At 37.4% G+C, this 14,255-nt stretch overlaps 1 protein-coding gene across 5 annotated transcripts in view; it reads left to right on the forward strand.

Annotated features, from left to right (window-relative positions):
* The window catches only part of cpne1 (copine I), a 49,120-nt gene that overhangs the window by 20,951 nt on the left and 13,914 nt on the right, over positions 1–14,255 (forward strand). For 3 of the 5 annotated variants that reach the window (XM_060909936.1, XM_060909935.1, XM_060909934.1), the window contains exons 2-10: positions 4,229–4,360; positions 4,499–4,678; positions 4,821–4,895; positions 8,124–8,195; positions 8,303–8,386; positions 8,493–8,582; positions 10,969–11,067; positions 11,162–11,248; positions 11,498–11,557. In XM_060909936.1, coding sequence (XP_060765919.1) covers positions 4,229–4,360; positions 4,499–4,678; positions 4,821–4,895; positions 8,124–8,195; positions 8,303–8,386; positions 8,493–8,582; positions 10,969–11,067; positions 11,162–11,248; positions 11,498–11,557 — 879 coding nt within the window. Of the gene's footprint in view, positions 1–1,407; positions 1,430–4,228; positions 4,361–4,498; positions 4,679–4,820; positions 4,896–8,123; positions 8,196–8,302; positions 8,387–8,492; positions 8,583–10,816; positions 10,913–10,968; positions 11,068–11,161; positions 11,249–11,497; positions 11,558–14,255 lie in introns of those variants that run through there. The other 2 variants (XM_060909937.1, XM_060909938.1) reach the window with 2 other exon arrangements.

Below are 14,255 nucleotides of genomic sequence, written 5' to 3' on the forward strand. Positions count from 1 at the left end.
GGTATGATGATCATCTTCATGGGTGTGTTCATCGTAATCCTCATATATTCCCACATGGCTCAGTATTGGCCTTGGGGCACTCCTGCTTAAACCTCTGCTCAAGCAGTTGCATATAGTCTGTTCTCATCATCGTTCTCCTAGCCTGCGACACATCGACATCAAGCAGCCTTTCAACCCTATTCCAAAGCCTTCCTGGAACTCGCTGGTCGAATAGTACTTTGTTTCTGGAGCTCGCTATTGTCCATTCTGCATACCTGACCCAAATGTTTTAGATGTCGGAAGTAGCAGAAGTCACGTATAGGGGGAGAGTTTTTGTTAGTTATCTCACGAAGCTGTTCATTGCAGATCTTATAGCTCCAGTCAAGTTCTTTCTCAGCCTGAGTTTCCGAGTTAACGTTTTGCCTTTGCTATGCTTACGTTCATAGCCACCGCTCACCATTTTCCGTAGAAAATCGTGCCAGATGACCTCCACCTTGCTGAATTCATATTCTGTGAGCTCCCAAGCTTGGATGCTATAGAGAAGGCGTGATCGTACACACACGGTTCAAAATTTCACCCCAGTTGACGGTCGGATCCGCTTATCCATGAGGACGTGTTTTAACTCATTCCACTTCTCAAACACTGCACCTATTCTAGCATGAATTGATGATGTCTTCAGAGTTGCTGATGGTGTATCCCAAGTATTTGAAACTCCTGACATAATTTCTTACTTTCTCCAAGACTGATCAAACTTTCCTGGTTCGTTAGCTCTTCATCGGCATTGAACACCATTGTTTGTCTTGTCATACGACATTTGCATTCCAAACCGTTTAAATGTGTTGTCGTAGATGGTAAGTATAGACTGAAGTTCTTCTGCTGAGTTGGCAAATACAACTTCATCAGCATAAAGGAGTTCAGTGTCACGACTTGGACTGGATGGTGATGTTTTAGCACGCAGCTCTTTAGGAGACACTTCATTAGGAATACAATTTAGTTTAAATCATGTCTGTTCAGTATCCTCAGTTGGAGCGGGTTTGACCACTGCCAGATAAGTGATAATTAGCTGACTCGGACCACGCTCTGTACAAGTCATGCAGGGTTGTTCAGGTAGAAAATAAAGCTTTACATGTTTTGTGGTGTATATTGTAATGAAAAAACAATTAATAAATATGATCTTTTGTTTGAAAATTTTTTTTTTCTCGGCAAGCACAAATGTCTTGTATTATTGTGTATTCTGGCAGCGTGGTGTAGAGCAGAGGGGTCGAACGTTAAGCAGACTGCTGATGTGTGGCTGCTCATTTTCTATCGGAGCGGGAACCACACCTAGTAGTTGAATGAAAGCCATGAGCAACTGACTAGACAGGTACAATCAGGTTTGAATCATCCTACCTGGCTGAATGAAGACCTGCTGCCATGTGGCCTTTGGTAGATAATATTGGACACCTGTAAGGTATATCATTTTGGAGATGAAGCAGTTGTTTGTGCTTTTGAGGGACTTTTGTCCAGCTTGCAGGCTCGATTGTAGAATAGTCACAGAATCTCCTGTAATAGCCCTCTGTACAGTGAGTAGGGTGTGGTTTTCAAGTTTGACTGGTTTAAGCATGTCTTCTTAAATTGTCATTTTACGTACATTTATTTTAATGCTTGTTTTAGGGGAACAAAGGTTACTGTGAAATGTTTGGGAGCATTATATTAAACACTCAGTTGCGATTATCTTGACTTTACAGTGGGTCACGTTGTTTTTTTTTTTTTTAAATATAGAGCCATAAAATTTAGCACAATCATAGATTGTATAAAGGAATAGTCCCGTGTAGTAGTAGTAGTGTTCAAAAGTGAATTGTTTTTCTCTAGGGACCAAACAATAGGTGCTACACACACCCAACTTGACCATTATAAAGCACTTTCTCCCTCTATTCCGGCAAGAGAAATGATGGAACTGATTGTTTGCATTTTATGTTTTAACTCGTATCTCGAACCATGTGGCCTAGAAGTATTTTTTTTTCTCTGAATCCTCTTAATTGGACTATATAGCTCCTTTTTTTTTTTTTTTTTGACTGCATCCTTCTCAATTTATGATCTACATATTTGATTTCGAATATATATATATATATATATATATATATATATATATATATATATATATATATATATATATATCCCCCAGTCTATCTGGACCTGGACCCGGCACCAGGTATGCGCTAGCTTGTGCAACCCAAGTGGCTGGGTATTTTTACCTAATCAGCTTGTCTTTGAAGTGTGGGAAGAAACCTGAGCACCCACTCAGACATGGGGAGAACATGCAAACTCCACACAAAGGCTCCTGTCAGCTGTGAGGTTTGAACCCGGAACCTTCTTGCTGTGAGGCGACAGTGCTCTGAATGTGTGAATGAGCTGTATCTAGGAATGCTGTTCTCCTCACAAAATTTCAGAAAACTGTTTTTCAGGAGCTATGTTGGATTGAACTGAAATGTGGCATTCTGCTTCACACTGCTAATTTGTAAAGGTTTTCTTAATGCCAGCCTGATTTTGCTTAAAACCAAACAAAACCCCAAAAAAATAAACTCTCTTATACTGAGAGATAATATCTATACATGTTCAATCTTCATTTGTTCATATTTGTACTTGCATACTGTGTACAGATTTTATTTTAAAAGGAAAAACAATGTCCCTGGGCGCTGCCATCTTACTCTGTCTGAGGTTCAAATAATGTGCTCAGAGTACAAATCTGAGAGAATCTGAGATTATGGTTTAATTTACCTGCCACATGACTTACAAAGGCTGAGATCTAGTGGATACATCGCTTCTAAATTGTTGTAAAGATACCCGAGTGTCAAGCATGTAGGTGTGTCTTTAAAAAAAAAAAAAAAAAGGCACCCAATTGTTGAAGCAGTGATCAAGCATATTCCATCACCGGCAACTTGCAGTGGGGTGTGGGGAACTTTTAATTGAAGAAAATTTTAATTTTTCCCTGTATTTTTATTTGAAAGTTGTTTTTTTTTCAGTGAGAAAAGCGATCTTTTTAGATGGCAAGAAGTGCGTTGCTATGGCAAGTGTCAATTGTTTAATCATATCTGTCAGTACTGTGTATGTGTTATCTAGCTGAGATTAATATTTCATAAAAGTGAAATCTGTTGATTTCATGGATTTTGTTGCCAGTTAATCACATGGTTACAGAATTTTGTTTTAGATTTTTAGACTTGGAAGCCTTTTATTTCTCACATACATTACAGCACAGTTAAATTCTCTGTATTTCACTCATCCGAAGCAGTGAACATGCGTGCACACAGCTCGAGCATTGAGCAGCTGTGGTACAGTGCCTGTGGTGGTTTTTCTTTTTCCTTTATTTGGTGGCTCTGTTACTAAGGTAAACGGTGTATTAGCGTGCCAGCTATGTTACAAGCGGATATCTGGTTTCAGTGCAAAGGGCTGCGCCCAGGGCCTATTCTTAACAATATTATAACTTTTTTTTTTTTAAATGGGTAAATTATTGTTGTAAAGTATTATTTTTAACTAAAGCATGCAGGGAGCACACCAGGGCACTTTCTGTGATGAGCAAACAGTTTATTTTTGGGGTTTTGTTTGGCTTTAAAACATGGTTCTTATCAATCAGCTTTCTCTGGCATTTGTTCGGGTTAATGCTCAATCTTCTCAAACCTTGAATGATTGCTCCATCTAGGGGACCCACTAAAAAGTATGTTGCCACTCACATTGGTCACTGGGGGCAGTATTCTTTTCACGAATAAACAAGCATATCTTATGTAAAATAATATGTACAGAGATGATTCTTTCATTAATTTATGTCACCAAAAAATGTAATAATGGCCATATTTTCAAAACTATGGTGCCAAATTTCTCAAGCATCTTCCCCTCAATTATTATAAAAACCTCCCAGTAATTGAGATGCAGAACTTGATTTACTCAGGTATTGGACACGAAATATTTGATTGATTGATTCACACACAGCCTGAAAAGCATATTCAGGACTACATCTAGAGATGGTTTGCTGAAGTTGGATTGTGGGCGCCCTTAGGAGTAAGGGTTAAGGTCAAATACCTACCACCCACCTGTGATGCCCTAAAACCCTTGAAACATGCTCAAGTTGCGCAGTCACTCAGTTTTCTTCAGGAAATCGAATGTATTTTTATTTATTGATCGATCGATCTACTGAAATCTGTGTGTTATTGATGGTTGTATTTCCACATGCAGTAAGTTTTTCCACCGCCCTCTTTTTTTTGTTTTTTTTAAATAGATGGCGAACCAGTATGTGACCAAGATTGAACTTTGCATATCCTGCAAAAACCTTCTAGACAAAGATATTGGCTCAAAATCGGACCCGCTGTGTGTTCTTCTGGAGAGTGTGGACGATGGTAAATGGACTGAGGTATAAACATCCCCTCCCCCGAGTCTGTTATTACTGTCATTGGGCTTGTGGGGTTTAATAGGTTTTAGTTGGGGAATGGTATCTTGGTGATGCAGTTTTTATTTATTTATCTGTTTGTTTATCTTTTGTGAATTGTAGGTGGACCGCACAGAGAGAGTGAAGAACTGCCAGGACCCAGAGTTTTCTAAGAGACTCTGTATTGACTACTATTTTGAGAGGGTCCAAAAACTAAAACTAGGTGTCTACGACATTGACAACAAATCTGTTGACCTGAAAGATGACGACTACTTGGGAGGTTTTGAGTGTACCCTTGGTCAGGTATCGGCAGTTTAACACGGCACATGTTTAAAAGCTTTGAGATGATGTATACGCTAACTCTTGGTGCACCATGTGAAAATATTTGTCTGTAAAGGTGTTTGATGGAATGTTTACAATCTGCTTGTGCTAATTTCTGCCATAGGTTGTGTCAAGTAAGAAGATTACCAACCCCCTTCAGCTCAAACCAGGCAAACCAGCAGGCAAAGGCACAATAACTGTATGTCTTGATGCTTTTCCCTTCTTTAATTTGATAAGTAGCATTTAATAATTCATTCAACACTTTTTTTTTTTTTTTTATTTTATACGTGTTTTGTAATCATTGAAACATTTTAATGGTGATGTTTTGCAGGCCTTTCACTCCAAACACATACACTGGTAATTCTCACAGCATTTGCATGTTTGTGTGAAATCTTGATCTGTTTCACTTTACAGGTTCTGTATTGTAGCCTGTTTTTTTTTTTTTAACTTTTACAAGCCAAGTAGTATGTCTGTTGATGTCAATCTAAAGGGAAATGTATGTATTGCTGAAGAGTACACAGTCACTTTTCCTGTTGTTCAGCACAGTTCTTTACTCTTTCACCCCTAGTGTGCAGTGCTTTTTATGGACAGCTTTGGTGTGAGTGTTTCATTAGTGTGACTGTGTACCATCAGTATGATTTCTTAGAATTGGCGATAAAATCTGGTGTGCTGTTACGTGATCCTCTGTCTTGGGGATGATGGTGTCACAAAATAATTTGAGATGCACGTTCATAAAAATAAACGCAGCATGGTTTTTAATGATGCAAGATTATTTGTACAATGTATTTATGCGTTGTTTTGATAAACTATTGCACACTTAAAATGGAGCCATTTCTTAACTGCTTTATCAACAGTAGTGGTCTCAAAGTTTAAGGGAGTAAAAGGGTACGAGGCAGAGAATAGGAGGGTACAATTAAAAAAGCTGAAGCTCTTCACCATGAACCATAGGTGAGGAAAATGGAAAACTGGGGTTATCTGAGACACAGTTTCAAGGCATTTGGGGAGGAATTTCCAATTTACTGTAAACAGCAAAACTGAGTTTGAAGTGATGGTAATCAATACTAAAAATTTTAATAGAACTACCATACAGTAATGAATTAAAAAGAAATTTGACAATACAAAACTTTTTTTTTTTAAATATATTTTTAATGTTTACAAAATCAGGTAACAGTTACAATAACTTGATTTTGTAAACATAAAATGTTTTGTATAGTCAGATTTCTTTTTGATTCATTATTCAATTTCTGAACAATCTGAGTATTGATCTAATCCTAAAGCTTCTGTAACGGTGTCTGTAGTGATATCAGGTACTGAACTTGATTCAGGTTTTTTACATGTTCTGTCTTCCCCTTTATCTTTTCTTTGAAAGGAGCCACTCTGTTACCTTTTGCACAATTCTATTCACTTCAGATGAATTCAAATCAGGTGTTATATACTACCGTTCAAAAGTTTGGGGTCACTTTGAAATTTCCTTATTTTTGAAAGAAAAGCACTGTTCTTTTCAATGAAGATCACTTTAAACTAATCAGAAATCCACTCTATACATTGCTAATGTGGTAAATGACTATTCTAGCTGCAAATGTCTGGTTTTTGGTGCAATATCTCCATCTGTATAGAGGCCCATTTCCAGCAACTCTCACTCCAGTGTTCTAATGGTACAATGTGTTTGCTCATTGCCTCAGAAGGCTAATGGATGATTAGAAAACCCTTGTACAATCATGTTAGCACAGCTGAAAACAGTTGAGCTCTTTAGAGAAGCTATAAAACTGACCTTCCTTTGAGCAGATTGAGTTTCTGGAGCATCACATTTGTGGGGTCGATTAAATGCTCAAAATGGCCAGAAAAATGTCTCGACTATATTTTCTATTCATTTTACAACTTATGGTGGTAAATAAAAGTGTGACTTTTCATGGAAAACACAAAATTGTCTGGGTGACCCCAAACTTTTGAACGGTAGTGTGTAAAAGCATGTGATATCCCCTTTATATTAAGGAGGTTGAGTTCAAAAGATTTTTCAGATATTTTGAAAAAAAAATTAATCACAGTATTTTCATTTGGCATTGCACTATATAAGTTATAATAAGTGAATCTATGTTCACCTGGCAACGAGTGACTGTTCTTGCAGCTATATGAAAATAAATACATATAAACTCATTTATAATTTTAACTATTACCATTGGCATCGGTCATGCAGTTAATGTTAAGTCTCTATGTGACTCCCCTACAAAGATACATTGCATTCTGTTGCAAGTCAAAATATAAAGTGTCAATGTGCCAAGCATGCCGAGTGGGCGGGTTTGACCCAAAACGGGCCGTATACAATAATGGGATAGCGATCGATATTAATTTAATATTTAGCCTACCAGCATTTATACATGGACACATTTCACTCGTTAATCATAGTGATGGCTAAAATTACAGACTTACCCATGGTTCGAGGCCTTTTTGAAAACCAGGCATCTAATGTGCCACTCCGCTTCTTAGTAGCCATTTCTAGCCATGTGGTAGCGCGTCTCAATTACAGCATATGAAGGATTGTCAACACCTTGTCAGCCAATCAGATTACATCTTAGTTACAGCACATGGCTGCCTCTATTTCCTACGGACGTGTTAGTATATGGTCATTAGGCCACACCAATTCAATTAGTTGGTTCTCGGAATCGCTGCTTGAAGAAAATGCAAAATGAAAAAAAAAATCGAAATCAAACTCCCGGAAATAGAAAAGGCCACATGACGTCGAAAACCAATCAAATCACCCCTTTCACTTTCGTTAAAGACTTGTGAAGTAGCCTACTCCTGGTCAGATCTTTTTTTTTTTTTTTTTCTGTGCATTGTAGATGTTCAATTGACTGTAATTCAATCATTTATTTAGCCTCTCTGTTTACTGGTTTGCCTGTATTGTTTGGTCTATTTCCACCGCTAATTTTACCATCAGAGCATTTTTTTTTTTTTTTAATTTCGCCCGCTCGCTTCATATTTTTCCTGAAAAAATCCGAGAACCAATTAATTAAATTGGTGTGGCCTTATTTAGTTGAATAAAACTTAGTTTCACATCACACGCTGCTCAGTTTTGTACAGATATGTAAACAAATTATTATTTTTTTTATTACTCAGTGAAAAATAGACAGCAGCAAATCCTACTACAGACGGCAATTTGCCGCCGCCATCTGGCTACTTTTGAAACCTCTACAACAGCTTACCAAACTAAATAATTTAATATTTACTCTGAAACTGCGGTGCTATGTTGTTTAAAATGTACTCGCAGACTCCAGAGTTATTAATAATTTAGCAGTTAGTGATATTAGCTTACTGTCCATGTGTCCAACCAAGAGCTGAATCTGGGGACACAAAACATACCTGAATAAATTTAACTGACAGACACTTAACTCGTTTAGCCTCACCATGAAGCTGAAGATTTGTTTTGTAGGTTGCTGCAGAAGAAGTGAAGGATAACCGAGCCATTGTGCTGGAAATAGAAGCCAAAAACCTGGACAAGAAGGTAAGTGGATTATTCACATCTCTTTACTCAGTACTGCCGCCTTATAAAGTCAGTCATTGACTTTTGAAATATTTTTTCTCCCTCTGTTTTTTCCTATAATTTTGTAGGATGTGTTTGGCAAATCGGATCCTTTCCTGGAGTTCTTTAAGCAGACTGATGATGGCTCGTGGCAGCTAGTCCACAGGACTGAGGTGCAGACTCACTTCCCATTGTTATCAAAAATCTATGAATTTTACTGCCTTTTTGGCTTTGAATAATGTCTTTTCTTTCTTTCTCTCTCTCTCACACTTCTTTCAGGTCGTTAAGAATAATTTAAACCCATCTTGGAAAAAATTCCTAGTTTCTTTACATGCATTCTGTAATGGAGACCTGAACAAGCCAATTAAGGTATGAGGTCCAACAACAGGCCTTGTTCCAATACACATCCTACATTGTTACTCATAAAGCATGGTGTGAGCCAGAATGTAAAGAGTATTATTTACACGCAAACCCTTGTATTCAAAGTCCAGTTATTCAGAACCTATTCATGTGACTCTTGGTTTATTTCATGCTGTAAAACCAGTACATTCAGTATAACGGACACCATGCTCAATGGAAAATGGGAATGTGTTGCAGTAAAAAAAAAAAAAATTACAAGCATATTACATGGCTACTGAACTATTTGTAGATGCTGAAAATATAGTAGCATTAGTGCAGTCAGTACACTTGTGATATTGCAGGTTTTTTTTTTTTTTTTTTTCCTTTTCGTAATAGTAGGCATATCAGACGCTTGCTGGCCGTGCTGTGAAAATTGTGCGTGCAGACGCTCATCAAAGTTTCCAAAACTGTCACTGTTTAACTCTTGAATATCTTCTATCGTGAAGACTGTCATTAAAAAGCTTCTCTGCTTTCCAAAGAAGTTTATCTCATTAAGATATGTTCAGTACTTTGGGAGTAACTGCAAGTTGAAGTTGGTACAACAGGGTACACACTCTGCTCGCGTGACGTCAGGAAACTGCCAGTGCTTTTTGAGTCATGGGAAAGTGATCAGGCTTTCTTCTGATCAGTTTCCAACTGGATTACTCATGAATATCAATCATAACTTTTATAGGGATGTTCTCTCGCTCTCACGGTTTCTGATGAAGTGTTCAGCAAAATTTTTCATCAGCTTGCTTTGATATACTTCATGGGAGACTTTGAAGTGAGTTTTCATAGCTTTATCTGCTTTTTTTTTTTTTTTAATAAAACTGATTCATGTAAATCGCTATTTTAGAATATAACTAGTTGTTTTGATGAAAAATATTGAGATCTTAGTGGTCAGGATGGTATTTTAAAAAACCGTAAGTCAGAAACGCAAGTGTCAATTTCAATTCAATTAATTGGAATTGTTTATTGGATGTGGGTCAAGTTTTTTTTTTTTTTTTTTTCTTCCTCTTTCCTTCCTCTCGAGGTTGGCCTTGAAAGCTGTGAATATCATTTATATTCTTTAATATAAACACTAGTAGGCCTTGCTTTTGAGAAATACAAAGCCCAACAGAGCGCAAAGAGGGTATTAGAAATAATCTTTTATTTTTTGTATTGTGTACCGATTTTAATGTTTTTACCTAATTAGAATTAACGCTAATTAAATACTAATTTGCAGAACTTGTTTATACTAATTTTTCAGACTTTGTATTCAGTATACAACCATCTATGTGCCTGCCAATTTCCATGTAAACATCTTGGAAAAACAGAAGAATTATTAAGAAAAAAGCATTTTATCTCATTCATTAATGAGGCCCATTTTGGACCATGTGATCCTATATTACAATAGCGTTCTAAAAATTAAGCCATTTTTTCAGTCTTTTGATTTGTAATATCTCAAGAATGGATAAACACATTTTAATTCTGTAAAAAGTATGTTATTCTCCATTCAATTCTGAGTTCAGTGAGAGCAGTTTCAAACAATTTGGACTGAATTTGAATTTTCACCTGAAATGCCTACTAATAGATAATTGCAGTTCTGCAGAATGTGTCTCAAAGCAATAAAAATGTAGTCCACTGAGGAGAAAAAGAGGCCTACAGATAGCTGCACTCCAAGAGAAGATGAAGGTTAAGATAAACTCCGTCAATTTGAAAATTTGCACAGACTTCCATATTTTCTCTTGTGAAGTTAAAATTTGGATTTGAAGTAGCCAACCTTATGACATTCTTGATATTAAGTCTTAAACAGCCTATGGCCTGTTTTAATGATTTTGGTTGTATATTTTTCGTTTTGTCTATTTCCATGTGGTATATTAGTGTGTGTGCACGCACGTGTCTGCATGGGTATGAATCGGATGTTGGTCTACTTGTGTTGATGTTGGGCTTTGTGCTGTTTTATTTCTCCCTTCACCTGCCCGGAGACTACAGATGGAAATTAGCTAGTTGGTAAATCTGGTAGAAAACATCTCTTGTTGTTTGAGATTGACGTGTTTTGTACATGGTTCCAAATATAAATAAACTTCAAAAAAAAGAGAGAGGAAAGAGGCAATCTGGAAACTTTAAGAAAATTGCTTAGCCCTATTTGCATGTGTGTGATGTATTTTGCCTCCAGTTTTCTCAGTCAGAAGGTGTACTTATGTTAAATGCATTAAGTTAGTCCCTGTATGTCTCACTGCTAGGTGGCTTGTTCTGATAAGGATGAAGACACCAGCTCTGACCTAATAGGAGAGTTCACTTGCACTGCAGCCAGACTGTTGGAGGCTAAGGACCAGGGGGTGAGCAGCTTAATCACTCCCGTCTAAATATCTTGTCTCTGACTTGCTTCTCTTAGGTCCACTGCATTGATTATGATAGCGATGGCTCACATGATCTCATTGGCGTTTTTCAAACTAAAGTGGCTGAGCTTCTGAAAGTAGACAGTGGTTCTATGGTGAGACTGTCTTCAATAACAGCTTATTTTAATCTCTCCAGCAGCATAACCTTGGTCATGTTGTCTGTTATGAACATTGTGGTGATGTTATTAGGTGGAGTTTGAGTGTATTCATCCAGAGAAGCAGAAGAAGAAAAAGAGCTACAAGAATTCCGGCATTGTCCGCTTCAAGTATTGCAAGGTGGGTATGCTTTGCCACATATGGAGCAAAATGATATTGCACACAGACAAAAACACAGCTCAGCAAGATGTCTTCCAAAACCATTATAGTGTTCTTACGAATTAGAAGTCAGTCTATCAAACCCTATTTATGACAACCCCCCCCCCCCCAACACACACACACACACTAGGTGTCTCTTTAGATTAGGCTTGTTTGTTTAGTTGGTGTATGTTTGTATATTATGTCCAACTTTTTTATATTTGCTTGCAGATAGAGGCACAGTATTCATTCTTGGACTATGTGATGGGAGGTTGCCAAATTAATTTCACAGTAAGAAAATTTATTGCCTCTATATACAGCTTTTAAAGTCCAAAAACTTGACTATCATTGCCAAATATATTGTTGTGATTACAAAGTCATACAATAAATCTTTAACAGTACTACACCAAATACAGTACCAGTCAAAAATTTGGACACCTACTCATTCATACAGGTTTCTCTGTATTTTGAACATTTTCTACATTGTAGAACAATATTGAAGACCTCAAAACTGTTAGTGTTAACAAAATGTTTCATCTTTTAGATTCTTTAGAGTAGCCAGCATTTACAGTGGTGCTTGAAAGTTTGTGAACCCTTTAGAATTTTCTATATTTCTGCATAAATACGACCTAAAACATCAGATTTTCACACAAGTCCTAAAAGTAGATAAAGAGAACCCAGTTAAACAAATGAGACAAAAATATTACACTTGGTCATTTATTGAGGAAAATGAGCCAATATTACATATGAGTGGCAAAATTATGTGAACTCCACCAATCCACAGTCAGACAGATTGTGTACAAATGGAGGAGATTCAAGACCACTGTTACCCTCCTCAGGAGTGGTTGACCAACAAAGATCACTCCAAGAGCAAGGTGTGTAATAGTCGGCGAGGTCACAAAGGACCCCAGGGTAACTTCTAAGCAACTGAAGGCCTCTCTCACATTGGCTAATGTTCATGAGTCCACCATCAGCAGAACACTGAACAACAATGGTGTGCATGGCAGGGTTGCAAGGAGAAAGCCACTGCACTCCAAAAAGAACATTGCTGCTCATCTGCAGTTTGCTAAAGATCATGTGGACAAGCCAAAAGGCTGTTGGAAAAACGTTTTGTGGACGGATGAGACCAAAATAGAACTTTTTGGTTTAAATGAGAAGCGTTATGTTTGGAGAAAGGAAAATGCTGCATTCCAGCACAAGAACCTTATCCCATCTGTGAAATGTGGTGGTAGTATCATGATTTGGGTCTGTTTTGCTGCATCTGGGCCAGGACGGCTTGCCACCATTGATGGAAGAATGAATTCTGAATTATACCAGCGAATTCTAAAGGAAAATGTCAGGACATCTGTTCATGAACTGAATCTCAAGAGAAGGTGGGTCATGTAGCAAGACAACGACCTTAAGCACACAAGTTGTTCTACCAAAGAACGGTTAAAGAAGAATAAAGTGAATGTTTTGGAATGGCCAAGTCAAAGTCCTGACCTTAATCCAATTGAAATGTGGAAGGACCTGAAGCGAGCAGTTCATGTGAGGAAACCCACCAACATCCCAGAGTTGAAGCTGTTCTGTACGGAGGAATGGGCTAAAATTCCTCCAAGCCGGTGTGCAGGACTGATCAACAGTTACCAGAAACGTTTAGTTACAGTTTTTACTGCACAAGGGGGTCACACCAGATACTGAAAGCAAAGGTTCACATACTTTTGCCACTCAAGATATGTAAAATTGGATCATTTTCCTCAATAAATAAATGACCAAGTATTATAATTTTTTTTTGTCTCATTTGCTTAACTGGGTTCTCTTTATCTACTTTTAGGACTTGTGTGAAAATCTGATGTTTTAGGTCATTTATGCAGAAATATAGAAAATTCTAAAGGGTTCACAAACTTTCAAGCACCACTGTACCTTGATGCTTTGTGCACTATTGACATTATTTTAACTAGCTTCATGAGGGAGTTACCTGGAAAACTTTTCAATTAACAGGTGTGCCTTGTCAAAAGTGAATTCGTGGAGTTTCTTGCATTCTTAATGTGTTTTAAGATCAAACAGTAAATAATACAGTACAGGCCTAGAAATTCATATTCATATATATATTAAAAAAATTTTTTTTTTTTTTTTTTTCACCAGCCAGCCGGACTAGTTACCCTCCAAAGTAACTAGCCAAACAGAAAATCAACTAGACAGGGACACTAACGAGTGCAAACCCCGCCTTTTCCCTATTAAAATACATTGGGCGAAAATTTCGAAGTTCTGCCACGACCTTGACCTTTGACCTCCAAAATTTAATGGTTTCCTTCCTGGGTGATTGGCAACACGTACAAAATTTGGTCCAAATCGATCCATTGGTTCTTGAGATATCTTGCAGACACACAGACAGACAGATACACACACACACACACACACACACACACAGACTGACGCAGATGAAAATAATAACCCCTCCGACTACTGTCAGCGGGGTTAACTAGCCAAAATTTGTTCATGTATGAATTTTACTACTTCTGTCAAAAATAACACCAAAGAGAGTAGTTACCATTGTTCATGACTAATGTGCATTTATTTCAAGACCTGAGTATTTTGATAATGTTGTTAAATACATAAATGAGAACAACACGGAGCACCATAATATAATATCAAAAAATAATATATTGGAAAACTTGGCAACTTGGTGTATGAGTATTGAAAACAAATATACTTGCTATCATGACTATAGCACCCAAAATATGTCCAACATGCTTTCTGTATTTAACCATTTGAGAGAGAAAGCATTAGGAGCTTCATATTGACTAGGAAGCAACTTGAAAAAAATTAATTATTCCATAAAAATCGTATCCCAGCCAAGGCCTACCCTGCTCCCACGTTTGCTTAAAAGTCCTTTGTCGTTTCTCCTCGTACGCTTTATTGGCGGCCTTTTTCTCCTCTTCAGACTGAGGTCGCTTTGTCTCTGGCGGTTTCTGTACACCTTTCAGAAAATTCCACATCGCAACGTAGC

The sequence above is a fragment of the Neoarius graeffei genome, chromosome 26, assembly GCF_027579695.1.
Source record: "Neoarius graeffei isolate fNeoGra1 chromosome 26, fNeoGra1.pri, whole genome shotgun sequence".
Taxonomy (NCBI): Eukaryota; Metazoa; Chordata; class Actinopteri; order Siluriformes; family Ariidae; genus Neoarius; species Neoarius graeffei.